General features: G+C 62.0%; 1 protein-coding gene across 10 annotated transcripts in view; it reads left to right on the top strand.

Moving 5' to 3' along the window:
- NPHP4 (nephrocystin 4) overlaps positions 1-20,134 on the top strand; it is a 105,300-nt gene extending 85,166 nt beyond the window's left edge. For 6 of the 10 annotated variants that reach the window (XM_059137147.1, XM_059137152.1, XM_059137150.1 and 3 more), the window contains 12 exons: positions 4,433-4,558; positions 7,097-7,308; positions 10,684-10,910; positions 11,240-11,426; positions 12,215-12,298; positions 15,142-15,298; positions 15,872-15,957; positions 16,494-16,579; positions 17,495-17,666; positions 18,323-18,502; positions 18,732-18,875; positions 19,597-20,134. In XM_059137147.1, coding sequence (XP_058993130.1) covers positions 4,433-4,558; positions 7,097-7,308; positions 10,684-10,910; positions 11,240-11,426; positions 12,215-12,298; positions 15,142-15,298; positions 15,872-15,957; positions 16,494-16,579; positions 17,495-17,666; positions 18,323-18,502; positions 18,732-18,875; positions 19,597-19,737 — 1,802 coding nt within the window. In that variant the 3' untranslated portion in view covers positions 19,738-20,134. Of the gene's footprint in view, positions 1-4,432; positions 4,559-7,096; positions 7,309-10,683; positions 10,911-11,239; positions 11,427-12,214; positions 12,299-15,141; positions 15,299-15,871; positions 15,958-16,493; positions 16,580-17,466; positions 17,667-18,322; positions 18,503-18,731; positions 18,876-19,596 lie in introns of those variants that run through there. The other 4 variants (XM_059137153.1, XM_059137148.1, XM_059137154.1 and 1 more) reach the window with 3 other exon arrangements.
- Positions 20,135-23,096: the final 2,962 nt, after the last annotated feature.

The following is a 23,096-nucleotide window of genomic DNA, read 5'->3' as shown; positions in this document are numbered from 1 at the left end:
GCTTTCAGATCAGACACGCTGAGCACAGCCCGGATGCACCTTCGTTCATGGGCCAGTGGCAGGGCGCGGGGCTGGCTGCGGCTACAGTGGACTTACCTAGACGTTCTGGAGGCTCCTCTGAGGCCCTGACCAACGGGGAACCTGGGACCGGCATGCCTGCCCCCACAGGGCAGGGGACCAGAGTGAGCCCCTGTGGGACCAGGGGATAGGCCCACTCTGTCTCCCTCCAGTGGACTCTGGAAAGATGGGGGATTTTCAGGGGAAAATGGAAAGCAGGACAAAACCAAGACGTTGGAGATTTCTGGAGCCGTGTCTGCCCACACGAGACTCCAACCTCTCACGCTTTATGGGGGAATTTTCCATTCCTCACAGCCCAGGCTGACATTAAAGCCTGGAGCTTTGTGGGCCACAGGAGCCCATGTGGGCAGTGTGGAGGGGTCGGCCGGGGCCGCCGCAGCAGGGTGGGCACGCACAGCCCGTTACTCAGCTTGGAGGCTTCTGCCTGCTTGTTTACTACCGTGGCATCTGAGGCAGCCTGGAATTCAGACAATATGGAAACAACAAAACTCAGTTAGGTTCTGGAGGAAGAAATGAGCCGTGTGTGAGAAGCCGACATCATTCAGAAGCTCCTCCGAGCCAGGTTGCTGCAGGAGCGTCCGGCTTCTGAGATCGCGTTGGTTATTTTTGTATTTATTCGCAGCCTGCAAATGTGCAGTGATTCCGAGTTTTAAATCTTATCTGCAGAAGAAAGATTAGCTCCATTATATGTTATCTCAAATCGTCATTTCCATACTTTGCCTGCAAGAGAGCGATAGCGCGTGGGGCAGAGTCAGAGACGCCCCCAAGAGGGCGGCCGCCGAGGGGATTAACGAAGGGCGAGCGCGTGCAGCTCGCTGGGCCGCGCGGCCACGCTCTGGTTTCCCCTGCAAATTCTGCGTTTTCTGGAGAAGTGTTGTGGCTTTTGTTTCTTTATAAAACTGATTGTTCTGCCACAAGCAGCAGCAGGAGGAGGCTGTGAGCTCTGGGGGACAGAAACAGGGCCGAGCCAGCATCCTAGCGCCCGGCGTGGCGTCGCTCCCCTGCGCTGCATTCACAGGGCGGGTGGTGAAGCTCGACGCTGCGGAACGGGCACCTTCTCTGCCCGTGGTGCCCGTGCACGTGGCGTGTCAGCTCAGACAAGCTCCGTGACGGTCTCTGCAGCCTTGTCTGCGGTGTGACGGTGGCTCTTCAGGGAGCTGCTGTCGCTTGTATCTGTGGCCCTTCCTGGGGGCCCCTGGGGAGCGAGGGCCTGCTGCGACCCCCGGCTCCGTGTTCTCAGGGTTGAAGGAGAGCTGGGTGGTGTGGATAGAGGGCTCGGGTTTGGGGTGGGACACAGTGACGTGCTCTGCTCCTGCCATGGACCGAGGTAGCTGCAGACCATGTCAGGAGCCCTGCCCATCTGGAGGGAGTTCCTGCTCCTGCAGCAAATGTGCGGGTCCCCAGCTTAACCCGGGTCTCCCCGAAGGGAAAGAAAGCCACGGCCGTTGGGATCTTGGACTGCACCCAGAGGAAGTGAGCGCCTTCCCCGCGTCCCGTCCCTGAGTCAGTGGTGCGTGCCCCTGATCTAGTTTATTGCCCCAGCTTCCAATCCAACAGTGCAAGTGCAAAATGCGTCGGAGGAAACGGCAATACTTGGGGACGGTCCTGGTCTGTCTGGAGGTGACCGCGTCATCCTGCTGGTGCCGTGGTGACCGTCATGACTCCTGAGAGCCCGGCTCCAAGGCCGCTGGCTATCTGCCTGCGAGCTGTGTGCTGCGGCTCCTGAGACCTCCCAGTGGAGCGGTCTCCAGGCCGGACGGAGGCTACGGGCGCGCCAGCCAGACGCGGTCAGGGCTCCTTGCCTGTGCTTGAGTGCAGCCGTGGAGGTTCCCAGGGCCCCTCAGGTGGGCACAAATCCGTTGTCCTGACAGGGAGTGGAGGTGGTGTATGCCCACTGCTGGGTGACTGACAGAGCAGGTCCTCGGTGGGATGGAGAGCTGGCCGGACGGTCTGCCCTCACCGGGGAGGAACAGCGCTGAGAGCCGGGAGCCTGGACCGACTCTGAGCTCGGGGCAGGAACAGAGCACCCCTGGGCTCCGGGGACCTTTGACCCTCTTATGTGGAGAGCAGGGTGGTACCAGAACAGTGAGTGTTGGTGCGAGGATCTGGGCTCTGGCGTCAGCTGGCTGTCCCTTCCCTGCCTGGCCAGGCTGTCTGTCCCTGCCTGCTTGTTTGCTTGTCTGTCCCCCTTGGGGCCTGGGGCTTCTTGGGGACATGGCTGGTCTTCCTTGCTGTCGTGGTCGCCCAGCAGCAGCCACAGTGGCCTGGTGTGGTGGTTGGAGGTTCACGAACGGGAGGCTGAGTGAGCGTGAGAGCCTGATTCTGTGCCCCTTGGACTTGGGCTGACAAAGCGGGCCCCGCGGCGTGAGCAGCTGAGCCCGTCAAAGTGGTGTCCACACCAGATTCCGTTCTTGGGGACGAGCCCCGCGACCTTGTGGCACTGAGCTGTGTTGGGGTGAGCTGACCGCAGGGGGGGGAGGACCGTGTTTGGCAGAGGCTCCGCTGCTCCTCCGTCTGCGGGGCAAGAGCAGAGAGGCAGAACCCCAGGGAGAAGCGTTCCGTGCTCAGCCACGCAGAGGCCGGGAACAGTTGAGACTCAAGACGCAGGGCCAGAGGGCGTCCGTCCGAGGGGAGCGTGACACAGACGCGTGCGCTGCGCGTGCAGAGCCGGAGTGGGGGAGGGATGGAGCAGCAGCGGGGCTGAGCCTGGCCCCGAAGCCCCCCAGGAAGAGACTCTGGGTAGGATTGTCACTGGCCTCCGTGGCCAGGCCCGTGAGGAACCATCGCAGAGGAGCAGGCCTGCCGTCTGGCGTCTCATGGTGACGTGGTGCGCACCTGGCAGGCGAAGCCGGGCTCGACCCGACGCTTTGCCGGGACTGTGGTGCTGCTTCAGGGACGGCTCCGGACAGTGAGCTCCACGCCTGTCCCGGCGCACTGGTCTCCTTGCCGGGGGCTGTGGAAGACATCAGCGCGCCTGCGCTTGCCGGGACTGCTGGCCGAGCGGTGACCGCTTTGCGCCCCTGGGCTCGTGACCAGGAGTGGCTCTTGTCGCAAGAAGGCTGGGGGAGGCCTCCCTGTGTGAGAGTCTCAGAAATACGCAGGCGACCTGAGGAGCTCGGAAACGTCGAGAACGGAAGTCCCGGGGGAGGTCGCTGCTCGCCTGTGTGTTGCCGGCCTGTAAACCACGCCAAGGCCGTCACTCGTATCGGCCAGAGGCGGTTTCAGTCCGTCTGTCAGTTTTGAATCGAGCATTTTCCCCTACGTCCAGACTGGGGCCTTAGTCCTTGCTGTGCCCCGCGGGCTGGTCTGCGCCACACCTGTGTCTGCAACTGCTGCACACTGGGGTCTGCGGGGGCAGCGCCCGTTGGCAGGGCAGAGAGCACCGGACCTCCCTGGCAGGACAAGCCTTCCCTTCCGGACCTCAGCTGGGAGCCAGTCAAGAGGGAGATGTTCTTGTCCGACAGCTGGAGATGAAAAGGTCACTTTGGTCGCCGCAGCTGAGGCCTAGCTTGCCGCCGTGGTCAGGGCTGTGCTCCTGCGTCTAGCACTGTCCTGTGGGACAGAGGCGGGTGTGGGCGGAGCTGAGGGGGTGAAGTCCCCGTCTGTGCCCCCGCAGGGAGGGAGGGGTGCAGAGAGGTGGGGAACGGGTACCTCCTCTGGCGGCTCCCAGGAAGGTCTCCAGGACGGCTGGGCCTGCAGACGTTCAGCACCGTCCTGCCGGAATCGGGGAGGCTCACAGTGTGAGCATTTTGTGTCCGGAACGTGGAGGGGGTTTGTTCTGGAATCCGACTTCATCGGCTGTGCCCTGCCTCCCCGGAGGTGGGGGTCATGTCTGCGCAGAGGGGTCATGGGCTCCAAGGTTGGGCTTCTGTCCTCTGTGGGCCTCACACATGCTGGGGTTAACGGGGCGCTGCTTGCTGTCCAGCCGGGCAGGCCTGCCATGAGCTCTGTCCCCAGGCTCCCGCCTAGCCCTCTGAAGCCGCGTGCTGCTTCCTGCCAAGGCTTCTGTGTGGAAACAGCTCCAGAAGATTCTAGCTTGCTGAGGCTTGTTGACCTTCAAGTGTGTGTCCGACGTTAGCAGACGCGCACAAGGCGTTGGGCATGGGCGCGTGTGAGCCCCGCTGCAGGGAGGGAGGGAGGGGTGAGGGTGTGAGCACCGGGAGCTCTGACCCCGCGGGAGAGAGGCCCGCCGTCCAGCTCCCGACTGCCAAGCAGATCCAGAGCTCGGGGGTGTCAGCGGGCCAGGGGGTGTGCACGGGCCCTTTGGAACCCTGAGCTCCCTGCAGGGGAGTTGGTGTGTCTCCTCATGCTCCTGTGGGTGTTCACACCTTCTGCTGGGATGTCTTTAACTTAGGGCACGTGTGTGAGCAGATGGAGAGAAAGTCGAGCTCGTTGCCACCTTCCAGGTCACGGGTCATCTCGAACGACGGCGCCCGGCACTTCGTGGGAGGCAGTCTCCTCACACGTGGGGGTCTGAGACGTGAGTGGGCGCCGGGTGGGGGCGGGTGGGACTGTGTGCAGGGACATGTGTGATCCGGGGGTGGGCGCGGTGGCTGTCGTGTCCAGCTCAGCTCCCTGCCTGCCTCAGTGGACCCTCAATCTGTGCGGGTCAGCGCGTGCGTCACAGCCGGAATGTTCTAGAGAGGGCTCTGTGGAAGCTGGCGGGGCAGTCATCCTGCACGTGACATCCATGTTGGGTTCTAGCTGCCCATCTTCAGGGGAGCAGAAAGTGAAAAAAAGGCTAGGATGAACAGAGACTGGTTTCTCTTTGTTTTTTACTTTTATTTTTTTAAGATTTTATTTTTATTTATTAGAGAGAGAGCACGCACAAGGAGCGTGAGCGGCAGGCAGAGGGAGAGGGAGAGGCAGCCTCCCTGCTGAACAAGGATCCTGATGGTTTGTAAAAACTGGTTTGAAGCCCCCATGTTGCGGGGAGTGAACCAGTTGTGCTGCTTGGGAAGCAAAGGCCGACACTTGGAAGAATGTTGTCCACAGCAGGGGCGTCTGAAGTCTTCTGTCTCCTCGAGTCACCCACAGACCTGGAAGCATAGTAGTTGGTGGGACGAAAAACGGGTGTGCCCTTTGGGTGGATCCCCCTGGCGCGGATCCACAGCTGCCCCGAGCTTCCTGTGCTGATGGTCCTCAGACGCTGTTGTCCCGGAGCCCGTGCCCAGGAGGGAGGCCCCGTGCAGTAGCCAGTGAGAGTCTTGAGGCCTCTAGGAGCCTGTGCGCTCTGAAGCGCCAGCCCACACTTTGTGGGCGCTCAAGTGTTCTCCCGGGAGAGGGGCCCCAGAGTCTCTGACGCTCAGAGCGGTCCAGGGCCCATGATCCCACTGGCTGAGTGTTCTCCCGTTCAGTGTTGAGGAAACCAAGGCAGGGGAGGTTGGTGACTTGGCTGGTTGTGTGGTAAACGGTGGTGAACTTGGGTGAGAATCTGGATTTCCCACCTTGGGATCAGGGCTTCTCTGTCCCAGGCTGGTCCAAGAACCGGCGGCCGTGTTTGTGAAAGCCCCGCCTTGGGGCCCAGCAGGTCGGAGGCTCGGAGAGGCCGTGCAGCGAGCTGTAACTCGTGTAACTCTGCGTGAGCGGAGAGTCTCTGAAGTCCCTGGTCCCCTTCTCCCTGTTTGAGCGAAGACAGGAGGGGACGGTCCCTTAGAGAGTCTGTTGTCCCCAGCGGGCAAAGCTCAGCAAGTAGGAGGTTGTGCAGAGTTTTAGCAAGTGCTCCCAGGCTCTGAGCAGCGCTGGGATTTCATGTCTGGTCTCTTTGGCACTGGGTGATGCGGTCTGACCCGGAGCTCGTTGGTCAACCCCCAGCTTGCTTGTCCCCTTCCCTCGGGACCGTGGGCTCGGGCTGCTCAGACCCAACGGAGGGGGGTGGCCCACCCACTATGCCTGCACCCAAAAGATTATTTTGGGGTGGCATTTTACTTGTCTAGAGCGACTCATAACACCTGAAAAGCAATTGAATAGCTTTAAAATGGTGGTGAGGAGCCGCAAACAGCCCTTGTTAGGGGGACGGAGGAAGGAGGGGTGAGTCGGGGAAAGAGCTTTCCCGTCGGGCGGGGCGCGGCGGTCGGAGGCTAGACACGGGGGCTGGCGGGGCGCGCCGGTCGGAGGCTAGATCCGGGGGCCGGCGGGGCACGGCGGTCGGAGGCTAGACCCGTGGGCTGGCGGGGCACGGCAGTCAGAGGCTAGACACGGGAGCCGGCGGGGGGCCAGCGCGCAGACTCAGCAGGGTGCTCACTTCCCGCAGGGCTGTGGGTGCCTCAGGCTCGGGGGGGGCCCGGGCCCACGTTGGGGTGCCCCTTCTCTTCTGCCTGCGCCAGCTTGAGTGCCAGTCCGGGAAGCTCGTGTGTACGCTTGTGTGCTCACGTGTGCCATGTGTGGCTTTGTCACCTGAAGAGAATGCGGCCCCTCTGCTGCTCCAGCGTCTGTCTGCTCACACGGCCTCCGTGTCTGTCAAGGGTTTGAGCAGAGGCACCCAGAGGAGTCCGTTCCCCGGGGGCCGGGCTGGTCTGAGTCCCCCACCCCAACCTGGGCTGGGGCTTTAGGTCAAGCAGGCAGCTCACCAGAGCCCCAGAGTCCTGATCTGAGCACACCTGGGGTCTGAGGACCTGGTGGGACAGCATCTGGAGAGCTCTGAGTGGTCCCTGAGTCAGGAGGCTCTCGCTGGGGGGGCTGTGTCCTAGATGGGGTGTCAGCGGCCTTTGAGAACCCAGAGAACATCAGCTTCTAGAACATGGACCTTTATTTTCCTCCAGAAAGTCACCTAATGGTGTATTAGTTGTCTCTAAGGACCAAGATCAGAATTCCTTTATTTGAAAGGCTGGTGAAGGGGGGATGCTGTGGAGACCAGCCTGCAGGGTTGCTGTCTTGATGAATGTCTTCGAAGGTACAGGAGAGGGCAAGGTGCTTGCTGAGCTCCTGCCCTGGGTGAGGTGGCTGGAAGCTTGTTGGGTTTGCTTGAAGGAAGTAAATTCTACACCTTAATCTCTTGCTCCCTCTTTGAACCTTCCAGCAGTAAAAAATGTGGTCCAAGCACAGAAGCTGGCCGACGTGGACCGTGAGCTGGCCGCCATGCTGTTCACGCGCACGCAGCCTGGGAGCAAGGGGCCCCCGGGTGCCCGCCGCGAGGGGGACGCCGTCCGCAGGCGCAAGCTGGAGCGGATGAGGTCCGTGCGCCTTCAGGAGTCCGGAGGAGAGCTCAGCTGCTGGGGGACCAGCCTGTTGGTGAGGCCCTTGTCCACCTCCCACTGCCCCAGGCTGTCCCCGCGTGGGGGCCGCGGTCGGGAATGGAAGCGGCCTTGTCCTCTGGCTGTTCTTCTCTGCGTGGCTTCCCCTACCCCCACCCCCAAATCCTACTTGTGGAATGAATGTAGGGGAGACAGAGCTCTCAGCCACCAAGGGAGGTTTTCCCTGGAGCGTCAGATATTTGGAGAGTGTTTATAAAAGCTGGCTCTTGGGCTCTAGCCCTGGAGATCCTGTGTCCACTAGGCTGCGTACATGTGTGTCCATAACTTGGGCTCTTAAGAAAGTTCTTGAGGGGGTTTTGAGGGGCCCCCATGTTGGGGGTCAGGGCTGTGAATGGGTCATCAGTGCAAATCAAGGAATTCATTCCGACCAGAAAAATTCCCATTTTTGTCTAAAAATCTAGAGAAGACCCCGTCATATTTTGCAGCATAGACCTAGGAGATGGGTTCTTGGAGTCAGGAAGCCACAGGGGCCTTGAGAAAGAGCTCTGAGGATCATCCTTGATGTTAAGGCAGGCAGGTGTCTGGAAAGACGTCCCTGCTCGGCCCTCCGTGCTCACAGCAGCTGGGCTCCTGCTCTCCTGTGTGCGGTGTGGCAGAAGATGGGACCAGGCCAGCGAGCATGTCTGGCAGCCCCTCGGCTATGTTGGCTGTCCCCACTGCCCCCCCCTTCCCCACACCCCCGGCTCAGCAGTGAATTTGGATGTCATTAGATTTCTGAATACAAGAAAATGTTCCACTAAATTCTCATGGTTTCCCTGGGCTGGAGGCCTGGAGAATCAATGGTGAGGGACCTGTCGTGGGGACCCGGTGGCCGTCTGTTCCCCCGTCAGCTTCCCCCAGACTTCCTCAGGAAACGGGTTTGTGAGTTTGTGACGACAGCGGGCCGCCTGATGGGGTGGCGTGTGCGGTCAAGGAGCTGAGGCCCAGGCCGGACCTCAGGGCCGGATGCTCCTGCAGTCGGCGGGCCTCGGGCCGGGGGCTGTGCCTGCCTGGGAGGCGGAGAGCAGTGCCGAGCGTGGCCTGCTTCCCTGGTGGTGATGCTGGGCGCCGGGCATGCTGATGGTCTGGGGGCTTCTTGGGGGAGTCCTGAGCACAGGGTGGGGCCAGATGCCTGCGCTGGTGTCCCAGCTGTTGCTGGGACAGTCCCAGCATCTGCAGGAGGGTGGCTCTGTTTCCGTGGCATCCGGACGGCAGCCGGCCCCACCGTCTGCTGTTGGTCCACGTCAGCCACTGTGTGCGCCAGCGGAGCCCCAGCCGTGGGAAGACCGGGCACCTTCTCCGTGGGCCCCCGGCCGGGGAGAAGGGCTGGCGGGTTCTCTCCTCGTGTGGCGGTCGTCGGAGGCTGCAGGCTGTGCAGCAGCACCGTCCCCAGGGCTCTTGCCTGGGACTCCGGACCCACCATTCTGTGTTTGAGCAGGTGCCCCGCACGCAGAGCCTGGTACTGACCAGGCAGGCCTGGGGCCCCAGGGACCGGCCCCCACCTCTGCCCTCTGCCCACCCCCTGCAGCCCTCAGGTTGTCCCGCACAATAACAGTTTGGGGACACTAACCCCATCGTGTACTCATCCCATGCGAAGACGAGCTTTCTTTCCAGAAATCCTGGCAAAAAGCTTGCCAGTCTCATTGCTCTGGTTGGGTGTGGTGCCCACCCTTGACCTGCTCACCGGGCTCTGCCACTTGTGGGGACCCAAGGGCTCCACCGAGTGCCCTCACCCCAGCCTGGCTGACTTTTGAACCGAATGAGCTGTCAGGCCGCGTTGTGGCGGAGAGGGCCAGGACCAGTGTCACATCTGTCACTGGGGACTCTGGTGATGCAGTAGAACGGACCATTCTCTGTGGCCGGGGCGCTTCTGACACGGAGCCCGGAGCTAACGCTCGAGCCCAGCCCCCTGGCGAGGTGTCCGGCCGTGGGCCACTGACCCCTGTGCTGGTGAGGGGCAGGGTGAGCCTCCGGAGCTGTGTCCAGCCAGTTCGATCCCAAAGGGAAAGGTTGAGGGAAGGCAGGGCTAGGCCTGCCTGGTTCCTGCTCCAGAACTTTCTATCAGAGAAGTCGCCCCATGTCCTGTGGGACAGAGGGAGACCAGGGGTGCCAGGCTTCCTGACAGCTTCCTCTGTGGTACAGAACAACACAGGACACACAAGGAGAATCCCTCTGCACAACCCCCAGGGTCACGCTTTTCACCCTCTGGTGTGTGGTGAACTGGGGAGCGGCTGCCACTGTGCCCTGCCCCCAGCCTCTCCCTGAGAGCCTGTGGTGGATGGTCCACTGGTGGCCGTCCAGAGTTTGACCCTGCAGCTGGGGAGTGGGTCAGAATAATGCACTGTCTCTAGGTTTCTCAGCCTAGACTATGTCTGGCCGCCCCACACTCCACGAAGAAGCTCTGTCGTCTGTGTGGGGAGGCCTCAGATATGAACACAACCACCTCCTGTTGCGGGTCCCCAGGGAGAAAGGAAAGGTTCAGCTTCAACCCCCTTGTGAGGGGAAGGCCAAAGTTTGGGATGTTGGAAAGTCAGTATCCAAAGTAATTTAATTTAGAAAACAAATTTGGTCCTTACTTGTTGAGTTGAAATCCAGAGGCGCTCAGACGGCCTCTGCCTTCTGATGGTCGGGCCTCCTCCGTGTTCAGAGGTTCTCAGCACGGGGCCTGGCTCCTTCCCCAGCACAGAGCGGCGCGGGGCGGGGTGGTCTACTAGGTCTTAGATCCTGCTGGGCAGCCTCCATGGTCCTCACTCTTCAGTGTACGTCCCACGGGAAACACAAGCCCGCCTCCAGCCTCCAGAACACGTGTTGGCCAAGCCGCACGAGTCAGGCCACAGAGCAAGGAGGTGGGGAAGGACCCGTGGCTGAGCCTCACCGAGGCAATGCGCCAGCCGAGTGGACCGTGGCCTGGCTCGGGTCTGTCAGGCCCCTGCTCACACACGGGGCTCCGGCTATGACGCTGGGGACCTGGTCAGTGAGCCCAGCTCCCATCTTACTAGCTTTGAGGCTGAGTTTTCCTCTTTTGTTAGAAACCTCTGCTGCTGATTCCAGTGTGACCAGATGCCAGCCTTGAGGCTACTGAGAGAGCTGGTCTCGTGGGTGGTTGTCTTCTCTTGGGAGCACGCGGGGCAGACCCTGCCTCCTACAGGGGAGACCACCGCAGAGCAGAGAGAGGCCAGCAGAGAGAGGCCGCATAGACCTGTTTTCTGTCCTCTGGACCTGGGGTCGGCCGGTCCCATCCAACTCAGGAGGCTGAGGAAGGGGGTAGTGGGGATTCCGGGAAGAATTTAGGGAGTGGGAGAGGTGGCCGAATGGCCCTCGGGAAGGACAGTAAGCCCAGGACTGTGACCTGGCTTGGCCCCTGTGTCCGCAGGCTCGGCAGAGCGTCCGTGCCCAGCACGCACGCGACCTGCAGGTCATTGCTGCCTATCGGGAGCGGACGAAGGCCGAGAGCATCTCCAGCGCCCTGAGCCTGGCCATCACCACCACACACACCATCCACGTCACACCGGGCACTGCCGAGTTCTTCGAGTTCGCCCTCAAGAACCCCCACAACGTGCAGCACACCGTGACTATCGACGTGGACAACCCGGAGCTCAGGTGGGTGTGAGCGGCGGCCCCAGGAGCGGGTGCCCCTGGGAGGCTCGGGTTCTCCCTGAGATGAAAGCTGAGCCGCTCTCGACCCTCGAGGGGTCTTGGCTTTTGCCCATGGTCCCAAGTGCTGGCTCTCATGGGCGGGCAGGGGACTCAGCAGGAAGAGCGTCTCTGCCTCAGAGCCGTGTCTCCCTGCCTTGTAGTATCACCCGGGACAGTCTCAGAGCCGTGTCTCCCCATCTTCTAGCATCACTGGGACCATCTCAGAGCTGTGAATCCCCATCTTCTAGCATCAGTCTGGACGGTGTCAGAGCCCATTTCTTCCTGCCTTTTAGCATCATCCAGGACAGTCGGGAGTGGAGGTACTTCAAGGACGCGGCTGAGCTGAACACACCGGTGGAAGAGGACATGTTCCATCTCCGAGGGAACCTCGCCCCGCAGATCTTCCTACGTCCGCGGGAGACCGTCCACATCCCCTTCCGATATCAGACCTTCTCTGTGGGGTCGCCAGCCTTGGTGCAGGTGAGTAGGCCTTTCTTCCAGTGCCAGACGGGCTTGTTAGGCACATGGGGAAGTCCCACTTGGCTAAAAATTGGAAGGGGGGCATTCCCACGTGTCTCCCCGTGCTGCTCAGACCGCATAGCCTTCGGAGGTCACCTGCTCCACTAGCCTCTGGGTGTGCGTGCACACGGGGGCCTCGGGAAAGGCTGACTGAGTACTCTACCCCTCGGGCACAGAACCTCTCCCTCACCTCCGAAGAGCTGATGGGCCGGAGCTTCGCAGCATTCTGGGTTCTCAGTTAATGTCTACCCACGTCTTCTGTAGCGTTTGCTTCTCTGCAGGACGCGCAGGCTTGGGGGTTTCCAGTGCCGGGTGTGTGTGGTCCCCGCGGTGCGACGGGTGGGGGCCGTGGGGCGTGCAGGGCCTGCGTTTCATCTTCTTTGCTGAACTTTTGGGCTCAGCTCTGTGGGATCACTTCAGTGGGCTCGAGGCACCCCCCCCCCCCCCCCGAGCCTCACAGAATCCTGTGGCGGCTCTTTGGATGCGCTTTTGGGCAAGTGGTCATAAGGCCTGTGCAGATGTCAGGCAGAGCCGGCTTGCGTGTCGGGTGGCCTTCATGGTTCTTGGCCACCCCTGCTCCCTCTTCGGGGGGTGGGGCTGGTTCCTGGCCGTGGCCGGGCATGCTGTGAGAGCAGATGAGACCGTGGACGGGAGCCCTCCGCCCTGGCAGGAGCCGTCCTACAGGTGGAAGGGCCCATCGCCCTCGGACCCCGTCTCGTGACCTGCTGGTGCCGGCTGGTTTCTCACAGGCCTCTGCTGAGCTGAGATCTGAGAAGGGCACGGATGCCGGGTTGCCCCAGAAGTCCAGTGCGATGTCCACTAAGCATGCCAAGGTAAGGGGGCAGGATCCCTCTGACTCCCGACAGCTCCGGGGTCTTGCACTGAGAGCCAGGTGTCCTCTGAGTGGACCCGGTGACATGTCCATGACTCAGCTGTTAGGTCGCTGGGGCCTGGCCCTGTGCCTTTCCTTGAACCTACCGGCGTGGGGGTGGTGGTAAGCAGGGCCCGTGGAGGTGGCTTTTCCTGTTCTGATGGGGCAGTGACTGCTTTAGGTGACGCTGGTCCAGCCTGCACGTGGGTGTCTGGCCCGGAAGCCTCTCACTGACCACTGGCACCTTGTAGCCCGTGGTGCTCCGGGTGCCTGCCGCACGCCCTGCGAGGACAGTGTCCCGGCACGCGGCTACCACACACGGGGGTGAGACGGGCCCCTGACCCTCGCCCACGGCATCCCCACGTCCCTAGACTCAGTGTGGGCCGTGGGGTTACTGCTGCGCATCCTGCCTAGAAGGGAGAAGCAGCTTGCCTCTAGGATGTCCTGAGGGGGGGCTCAGGACACTTGTTTTTAGGACTTTCTGAGGCTTTTTTTCTGGGCAGATGAATGCCTTTAGAAGAAGTTTGAAAGTAAAAACAAAAGCAAAAGGCTTTGCTCCTTCCCTGCCCCGAGAACAGATTATTTCAGTGAGTCCCGATGGGAAGCCAGCGCCCGGTTGCAGGCCTGTGTCCTGCCTCACTACGGAGGCTGCTTGTGCCCACATCCCCGTCACGGTGGAAAGTGCTTTATTTTACCTAATGTGGAGGCCCAGCTTTGCCTCGTCAAAGGAATATGTCAGCCGTTACCGTAGGGCTCTCGGTGGACTCGCAGAGGCTACCACACTCTCCGTACGTGCACTTGGAGTTTGCAGGCAGACCCCAGAAATGGTATGAATTCACCCGTGTTAGCTCCATGCGTGTCCCTAACGGGTAAGGACTTGTGGCCTGGCCGTGTGCTGCTGCCCCTGCGCCGGTCAGACCCTCTGAGTCGCCTCGCGTCTACCCTGTGCTTCCTTGTCTTCCCACGTGTGGTTCGGGTGCGTCCGGCCCGTGGAGCCCAGGGCCCCGTGTCTCTTCTCCCCTCGGCGTCATGGCCCGCATGCGCTTGCGGCTGGGGGATGGGGACGTTCAACTCGCTCCATTCTTCCTGGACTCCTTAGTGGGGATTCTGCCGTGAACAAGGATTTCCCCCCAGCAGTTTGGTTGCCCTGAGATAATTTATACCAGGAGAGTCAAGATGAACACTGAGCTCTGTCATCTCACTGGTCAGTGCTCACAGCACCGAATTACGCCCCAGCAGCCTCTAGAGACGTCAGTGTTGTGGAGTCTCCTTGTGAAGGCACAGGGGTACGTTTGCTGCTGCTTGTCTGTGGGGGGCACCGGGCGCCGGAGCTGCCCGCTCCCTGCCACCGCCATCCCTTTCCAAGCACTGTTAACTAGGCTAATGGCTCACGTGTTAACCAGGTTACTGGAAGGGTAAAACCAGAACTCCAGGCTTTCAAGGAGGTAGACTCGGCCAGAATGGCTGCCTGCACCCCCTGTGCTGGGGAGCAGCGGGCCGAGCTGGAAATACTAGGACTCGGTCACAGAGTGGGCAGTCAGCCTGGGGCCCCGCCTGGAGGAGGGGGCCGCCTGGCACTGCTGGGGCTGCTCTGCGGAAAATCACATCCTGGATCCGAGCCCCTCTGTGGGAGGAACTGCCGCTGTGGGACAGGGACGGGTCGCTGGCTGAAGCTGACCAGAGCCGGGCTGTCCCCTGTGCTTCTAGGAGCAGCCAGGGGAGCAGAACTGTGGCCAGAGCAGGGGAGGGCAAGGGGGTGGTGGCCGGGGGCAGAGGCCGGGACAGCTGCTGAATACACACGGGGTCTCGGTGTGTGGGTGCCCTTGTGGCCAGAGCATCAGGGCACAGGTGACAGGGCAGCCACTGTGCTTGCGGAAGCTGCTGTCCCACAAGGCGGGGAGACGCCAGGTGGAACTCTGGCCAGGCCCCACCAAGCGCAGCACGGCGCAAGGATCTGAAGGTGGGAAGACCCGCAAGGACAAGCCAGGGCGGTGCCCGCCTCCCGGGAGCTGTGTCGATGTGGGGAGGCCGCCTCCGGGGCGGGGCTTCCTGCCTGCTCTCGTTCGGGGGGCCCGCAGGGCTCGGGGCCAGACTGAGTTGGGGAATAAAGATATTTGTTCTTTTCTTTTTTAAAGATTTATTTAGTTTTGAGAGCGTGAGAGGGAGCTCGTGTGCACGGGGCTGGGGGGCAGAGAGAGACTCTGAAGCAGACGCCCTGCTGAGCGCGGAGCCTGACGTGGGCTCAGTCTCGCCACCGGAGCCGAGACTAAGCGCTGGATGCGTAACCGACTGAGCCACCCAGGTGCTCCAGCGGCCTTTTTTTTTTTTTTTTTTTTTTTTTTTTTTAATTTTTCAAAGAGGTTTATATTTTTAGCCTCTTTGGTTTAGGTCCTTTTACTCTCTGGAATCAAAGAGCTCAAGGGCTCATGGTCCACCACACGCACGGGGACCTGGTGGGGTGAGCGTCAGCCCCTCCGAGCGGCTTCCCCGCACGCACACGGCAGCGTGCTGGACCTGGGGTGGCGGCTGAGGGCGTCTGCCGTTGGGGCCACAGACCTTCCAGCGGGCACTGGGGCGTGCGCCGTGCCAGGAACTAGCAGTGGCAGCAGCCCCGTGCGATGAGTACGTCCCAAGAGCACTTGCCCGCGCGGCCCTTTGCCGGCCCGTCCCCTCAGTGTGGGCACCTGCAGGCTCCATGCCCCGTTCTCACTGTCCCTGTCTCCTCGCGGGGGCGAGTGGCCCCTCGGAGCTGTCTGCAGGCCCACCGGCCGGTCCTGACGCCGGCGCCGGCTGCTGTCTTGGCAGGTCTCGTTCCGGGGCAGCGGCGGCAAGCCCCTCGCCGTGCTCTGCCTCACCGTGGAGACCCAGCCCCACGTGGTGGACCAGGTTTTCCGCTTCTACCACCCGGAGCTCACCTTCCTGAAGAAGGCCATCCGCCTGCCTCCCTGGCACACACTTCCAGGCAGGTCCCGTCTGTCCCTGCGGCGGTGTTCGCAAGTTCAGCGGGTGGAGAAGGTTTTTCCCTGAGGGTGGAGACAGTCATCCTCGTGTTCTCCCGTGAGGCTCTACGCCGGCCCGTGACCTGCCTGTAAATCCCGCCACCTGCCTCTGTCCTTTGCAGTGGTGACCTCTTTGCGTCCTCTGAGACGGCAGGTGTGCCCTCGGCTGGCTGATTCCTCCTCCTGAAATCCGTGGCCCTGAGGGCTGTGCCCGGAGCATACTTGGGCCTTCTACTGCCGAGTCGCTTGTCTGGTTCCGGTGTGGGGCCTCCGGAACACGACGGTGTCTTCAGTGTCGGGCACCTTGCTCCGCAGTCCCTCCATTTACTTTTGGTCACTCCCTTCAGATGAGTCCCCAAGGACACGGCTTACGGCAAGAGTGCCAGTCCTGTGCAGATGGGACTGGGGGAGGGTGGCGTCGCCCCTTTCCTAGTCCGCTGAGGACCTGTGATGGGCCAGGCCTGCCCCAGCCAGTGACGTGACACGGCCCAGGCCTGCCCAGAAAAGACATTGGTTCTGGATATTCCCCACCCCAGGTGCTCCCGTGGGACGACCTGGTGAGGAACCCCCGGTCCATGTCCGATGTAGCGACCCCAATGTCATCTGTGAGACCCAGAATGTGGTGAGTTCTGCCGAGCCCATCCCCTGTCGTCTGAGCCCCTGGTCTCCTGCAGCCTCTTCGTTGTAGCTCTCAGTTGAGCGGGGTCTTCCTAAGGCGCTGACAGGCTGTGTTGACATCCCTGGGAGATTTATGCAGGAGTGTTCATCTTTTCTGCCAGCAATCAGTTCTTTGATTATCTGAATTTAAATAAAAAAAGGGTTGAAGCAAAGTGAGTGGTAATTAAGCCCCTTATTAATTGCCATTGTGTACAGAGTAAGGGCAATAATTGTGTTATGACTGGTTAGGAGACTGGATAGATTCTCCTGCAGAATATAATTACGGAACTCAATGTGAAATCAAGAAGTTAATGATTTTCTTTTCTGCAGTGAAAAAAAAAAAAAACCAACAACAGTGAATTCTGACTAGTACCGAAAATTAAACACCTGTTGGGAGGGAGGGAGCCTGGTCCCCGCTGCTTCCGCTTCATGCAGGCTCAGGGGGCTGGGCTTGGAGCGGGGAGGCAGGCAGGCTTCTGAGGGTGCTCCCGTGTCCACCAGAGCCTCGGGGAGCCACGGGACGTGTTCCTGAAGGTGGCTAGTGGTCCAAGCCCAGAAAGCAAAGACTTCTTTGTCACTGTTTACACGTAAGTCCGTGGACCCAAACCCTGGTGGTCTGGAGGGATGGGCGGGGGTGGGAAGCAGGTGGAGTGTTGGAAGGGCTCGCCCGGCTCTCCCAGCTCCGGACGGGGCTCCTGTCGGGCCTGTGGCCACGGGAGGGGAGACCCCGGGGCTGGCAGGGGCCTCGCAAAGGGCGCCCTCTGATCAGAGCGGCACTGGTGGCCTAAAGGACGTGTGGAGAGCCCACCGAAGAGAAACTCGAGGCGGCGTCTGCCCCAGTGCAGTGTCCGGCTCTGACCAGGGGAGGTGAGGGTGGGGTCGTTACCCTTCCGTGCCTGAGACGGTGATCACATCGCCTCCTGCTTCTCCCACTCCGCTGAGAAGACCCTGTTCCTTTACCTTTTCCACGAAGTCTCCTGTTCTAGTCCCTTGAAGGAGGATCTTTTAAAACTAAGCCAGGCTGGGGGCTTCGGAATGGGACATCTGAGAATGGGGGATAACTGTGCTCAGTGCCTGTCTCGGACCGTGTGGATGAACCCGGGGGACAGCATTCCTGAGCCTCACTTACAGGGGGGGTTGGTATCCTCCTGCGGCTCTAGGCAGCTAGGACAGGGCCCATGAGCTCTGGCCTGCGTGACCTCCAAGCCCACAGACCCTTCGGGGTGCCGCTGTCCCCGGGCGTCACCCCAGCGCACCTGGTTTGGGGCAGCGGCATGTCTGGTCGGGCAGAAGCCCACTCTGTCATTTGTGCTGGTGTCGTGGTGCAAAGTCGAAGTGGCCTTCAGAGTTGGGAAGGTGGCTGCGGGGGTGATGACAGCTGGGCTCCCCCTGTCTCCTTGGCCCCTGTCCTCTTGGCCGCCTTCTCGGCCTCTTCCTGGCTCCTCTGTCATCTTGGGGCTGTTGTCCTCCCCAGGGCTGGTAACGGCTTCTGTCCCGCGCAGGGACCGCTGGCTGGCGACGCCTGTCCAGGTGTGGCAGGTCCACCTCCACTCCTTGCAGCGTGTGGACGTCTCCTGTGTCACAGGCCAGCGGACCCGGCTGTCCCTTGTCCTTCGGGGGACCCAGGCAGTTAGGAGAGTGCAGGCTTTCACCTCGCACCCCCAGGAGCTGAAGGTGGGTCCCTGGGTGCTCTCTGGCCTCTCGCCGTCCGCACCCCACCCTGGGAACAGACGGTATGGGGACTGGCTCCAGCCGGCGTGGGTCCTGGGACAGGCTCCCGGCTCCTCCGGGACTCCTGGCAGAGCTTTCGCACCCTTTGCCTTTTCCTGGATACGCCGTCGCGGGGTGACTGATCTGTATACCCCAGAGGCCCGTCGCGGGATGACTGATCTGTACACCCCAGAGGCCAGTTTTTAGAAATACTGGTAGGCAAATACTAATAGCAGGTCTGGAATTAATTCAGCCGCAGCTGTGCGTCTGGATAACATGGGCCGTGCAGACTCCTTGCCAGGCTTTGGCGCTGGAACTCACTGAGCTCTCCCTCCGCTGGGGCGGCTCTGGTTCTTGGGGTACCGCGGCCACACGGAGGGACGCACGCGTGGTGATGTAGACTGAGACGTGCTGCGGGCCTGACCGCGTGGCCGGGTCTGCTCTCAGATGTGTCACTCGGGCCCCTCCTGCCCTCTCGCAGGCCATGTGGCCCCCCCAACGCCCGAGTAGCTGGGGCTCCCTTGGGGGTCTCCCTGCGGCCTGGGCTGTGGGTGTCGAGGAACCTGCGGTCTGCACAGTGCGGGCACCGCCTCCCAGCCCGCCTCTCCTGCCGTTCCCAGACGGACCCCAGGGGTGTGTTTGCGCTGCCGCCGCATGCGGTGCAGGACCTGCACGTCGCCGTGAGGCCCCGGAGGGCGGGGAGCCGCTTCATCCACCTTAACCTGGTCGACGTGGACTACCACCAGCTGGTGGCCTCGTGGCTTGTGTGCCTCTCTTGCCGCCCACCGCTCATTTCTAAGGTCAGGAGGGGCATGTGAGGTGGGGGTGTTGGGTCACCTGATGTCACCCGGTCCTGTGACCTGGTCTCAGGTGGGAGTTTCCTCCTCCGTGGCCTGGGGGTTGGGGTGTGGTTGCTTCCGCAGGGTGAGCCCCCTCCGCGGGGGTCTGTCGCGTTTAGGGAGAAGCCCCGGGTCGGGCCGCACGTGCGGGGCAGGCTCAGCAGGGGCGCCTGATGCTGCCGCCCCCCAGGCTTTCGAGATCACGCTGGCCGCTGGGGACTGCAAAGGCGCCCACAAGCGCATCACCTACACCAACCCCTACCCCTCTGCGAGGACCTTCCACCTGCACAGCGACCGCCCGGACCTGCTGCAGTTCAGGGAGGACTCCTTCCAGGTGTGGGCGCTGTGCGGGGCGGGGCGGGGCGGGCTGTGGGTTCCAGGTGCGGGCGCCGTGCGGGGCGGGGCGGCCCGGGCTGTGGGTTCCAGGTGCGGGCGCCGTGCGGGGCGGGGCGGCCCGGGCTGTGGGTTCCAGGTGCGGGCGCCGTGCGGGGCGGGGCGGCCCGGGCTGTGGGTTCCAGGTGCGGGCGCTGTGCGGGGCGGGGCGGGCTGTGGGGCCAGGAGTTCGGGCTCTGCTGCTCCCGGGGGCCCCGGCCCGCATTTGGAGGCGGTCTGGAGAGAGTCCAGTTGGGGGGCAGTGCTGATCTGGCCTGGGGAAGGTACTGGGTGTGGGGGGCCAGGTCCCCCTCTTTGAGCTCTTCTGCCTGTGCTTCTGGGGCCCCCGCATCTGGGCCCCGTTGCAGGGGCCTGCTGGCTCACCTGCCCCGCAGATGATCCACAGTTTTGTCCGTAAGTGCCTGCGAGTTAGCCTTTTCTCTGTTGCGAGTACAGCTCGCCAGAGTCAGGGGAGGGTGTTACTGCAAAGCGACCCCCCATGTGGGGAGGCAGCTGCGTCCGTTGGTTCAGCTCAGAACAGCAGGTGCCTGGAGTCCCGCGGCCGTGGGCCTCAGGGTCTGGGGCCTCAGCTAAAGCTCCTCTGTCTGGGTCTGCGGCTGCGGAGCCTGCGGGAGGAGAGGGCTGCAGCTGGGGTAGGGCTTGGACTGGATGCTTGCTTCCAGGTCGGGGGAGGGGAGACCTACACCATCGGCCTGCGGTTCGCTCCCCGGGACAGCGCCGGGGAGGAGGAGATCCTGATTTACATCAACGACCACGAGGACAAGAATGAAGAGGCGTTTTGCGTGAAGGTCACCTACCAGTAGGGGAGCCGCCGGCCGTGCTCCCCTGCCCGCCGCTGCGCAGCGACCGACTCGTGGCGCGCCAGCTCTGGGTCCTCCTCCTCTGACCTGCATGGGCTGCTGGTGAGGGCGGAGGGACCACCCAGCCATGCGCCGAGGCCCCCGGCGTCCTGGGGTGGGGGGCTCGGCGCCCAGAAGCACGAGGCTCCTCTCCGCTGCACTCGGGCAGGTGTCGCTGCCTGTGACATGTCGATTTGCTTTATAGTGAGATGTATTTTATGAACCATCTTAGGTGATAAAATTATGTTTTCTTACTGGGTTTTGTACACACATTATTTGCTATGCAATGTTCATATTGGTATTCTTTCATACCTTTTTTAAAGTTGTGTATGAAATACTAAACTTTCACCTGTTTTCTCTATTGGTGGTTTCTTGAGTGTTTTCTCTTGTTTTCAACCTCGTCAGATGCTCTGACATAACCAGGCATAAACACGGATTTCTCTTGAGGACAAGAATACAGTGGGGTGGCCGGGGGCCTCTGGCCCCCCGGAGAGTTGGCTTGGGCCTGACCGAGCAGGTGAGGCACCTGACCTCTGCCTCTGTGGGTCATGGCTCTCGCTGTCCTGGCCACCCTCCCACCCGCCCGGCACAGTAAGGACCCTCAGATTACACCGGCCCACCGAGAAACTCGAGATGACCGCTTCGTCTCAAGATCCTTACCTGAATTCCACCTGCAAAGTCCCCTTCTGTCAGGTCACTCAGTCACAGCTTCCAGGGATTAGGATGGGGACACCCCAGGCAAGGAACCTTTTTCTGTCCGCCAGAATCCCATTGGCCAGAACCCGGTCACGTGGCCGCACCTGGCTCCAAGGAGCCTGGGAGCGGCCCTCCTTTCGGGTGTCGTGTGCGGATCGCTGGGAGCATTGTTACTGAGCGGCGGGAGCAGGGGAATGTGCACAGCCGTGCCCACAGCTGCAGGTGGGGAGGAGAAGCGGCCAGGCTGGAGGCCCACTGGGAGGCGGAGGGCAGTTCGGAGGCTGGAGCAGAGCCGAGAGAGCCCCGTGTGGTTTTACAGGAAAACGTGACTTTCCGTTAGTTGCGAATGCGGCTGAGAAGGAAGCAGGGGAGCCTGAGCCCTGGCGAGCGGCCGGGCAGGCTATTCCCAGTTCTGGGTGACGAGAAGGCGGCAAATGCTGGCCAGCCTCCTGCGGGAGCAAGGGGTGGGTCTCTGGGGCGCCTCAAATGGCGGAGGCTTCCTGCGGTGAGGAGCGAGACCCAGGGCTGGGATGTGCTCGGAGATGACTGAGCGGGCCCCGGAGAGCGGGTCGTCCAGGCAGCCCCGTGGCCGGATGCCAGGTGCCATGTTGGAGAGGCAGGACAGTCACTGCCCCTGATTTAGACCTTGACCCTGTGAGTGGGGTTAAAGAGTGAGTCTGCGCTGCTGCCAACCTGCTCCCCGTGTCGTCTGCCTGGGCCTGGGCCTGTGTCCTGAGCCCTGTGCCGGGGTGGGCACCCAGACCAGCATGGACCGTGGATTCCGGGGACTTGGGGCTCTTTTTACCATGTGACGATGTGCTGTCATCTCTGTTGTTCGGAGGCCCCACCTGGTGTTTTCTAAGTTTGCACGCCCGTCCCTGGGTGAGAGTTCGGCCTGTCTGCACCCGTGCTGGTCCAAGTGCGTGGAACTGGAACCGGGGAACCGGCTGCCAGTCCATAGGGAGACCTCTAGGCCTCGGCGCACAGCATGGCCTGCCCAGTTGTGGGGGGGCTCGCAGGGTCCTGTCCCTCCCCGCCACCACGCGGGCCGCTCCTCCGTCCGCCGTGCCCTGCTTGCCCATCGCGGTGTGGGGGGCCGGCCTGCTCCGCTGGTCTTGCTTCGTGAGTCTTCTGCTCTTTCCGTGCTAAGAGTCTGGAGACTCACTCTGGCCCACGACAGGTCGGGAGATGCGCTGGCCGAACGCTCCGGTTGCGTCCTCCGAGACGACTTCACTGTTCACGGCCAGGATGAAGAAATGTCCCCTTTCTTTCCTGCTTTTACTGGGGAGGGTGACAGGGACCACTTTCTCCTCCTCTTACAGAAAGCCTCAGCCAGATGCAGATGCTGCGGGACCATGGCCGACCACACACGGGGTCTGTGCCGGGGGGATGGTAGAAACTGCGGCCACGGGACGCTCAGAGGAGACTGAGACAGGAGTCGGGGGACCCCATTCCCTGGGCCTGCTGGCCTTCAGGGATGTGGCTGGCAGGAGGCCGGGAGCCCCTGCATTACAGAGGCGTTGGTGGTCTGGCACGTTGGTGGTCCCGTGGCCCTGTGGGGACAGGGAGGGCACACACGCAGTGGGGGCATCTGGACCGGGCAAGGGTGATCCCTGGGGACAGCTGATGCTGTGGGTGAGAAGCGGGCTGACTTCTCACGAGAGCAGAGAAGGAGGTTGTCTGTCTGTCTGTCTGTCGTGTTCCTGGAAGGTCTGCACAGCCCGTGGCACACGGGTGCGTTCGGTGCCCCTAATGGGGACAAACTCCCTGGAGCCCCCTCGCTCCCTGCTGTCCGTGCCTCTGCCCCTTCTTTCCCCCTCGGTGCCCGTGCTCGGAGGCTCCCGGTGGGAGGTCAGGGTGTTGGGTCTTTCTGGTGGCTGGCGGGGGCGGTGAGGACTTAGGCTCTCTGCTTTCCGAGGCTGGGGTCGGGCTGAGCGGGGACGCCCCCGGCTTTGTTCTCACACCTGCCGTGTCATCGAGCCCTGGCCTCAGCGTCCCCTCCGAGGACGCCCGTGCGTGCTCGCTGCACCGGCTGAGCCAGGCTGGGAGGAAAGAAATGGGAAGGGGACGCCCATGGGGAATGGGACACGGGACCTTCTCATCTCCATCTCCTCCACCTTCCAGATGCTTCCAAGAGGTGGGAAGCCACGCGGCTGCCACTTTTCTTAGGGAGGCAGATCCACCGTGAGTCCATTTTGTCCTGGCCCGACGGTGGGGCCACAGGCCCTTCCCTATCCCAGGTCTAGGCTCTAAGACAAAGTCTGAAAGGGTCATCTGTGGCCCTTCGCTGCTGGATGCCCAGGTAGGGGACCGTGGAAACCTGCGAAACGTGCCGCCACGCCACACCAGTGTCCCCAGCGCGGGATGCGCGCCTGTCCCCACCAGGACCCTCCCGTGTGCAGGTGAGAACGGCGGTGCCGTGGAGGCAGCCGGTGGTGGTGCCCCTCCTGGGCTGGCCTGTCGGTGCTCGAGCCCGGCAGGAAGCAGCGACAGGGCCTTCGGCAGGACAGACGGCGCTGGCCGGCACAGCCGAGCTCATTCGTTACTCATCACTCCCTCCTCCATTCATTCATTCATTCGTTTGATCTTTCATCCAACGTGGACTTGCAGGTGCCCCTCTGTGGGGG

This window comes from Mustela lutreola, chromosome 10 (genome assembly GCF_030435805.1).
Source record: "Mustela lutreola isolate mMusLut2 chromosome 10, mMusLut2.pri, whole genome shotgun sequence".
In the NCBI taxonomy this organism is placed as follows: domain Eukaryota; kingdom Metazoa; phylum Chordata; class Mammalia; order Carnivora; family Mustelidae; genus Mustela; species Mustela lutreola.
Note: the sequence above shows the minus strand (reverse complement) of the source record. Positions and strands in the feature narration are given on the sequence as shown.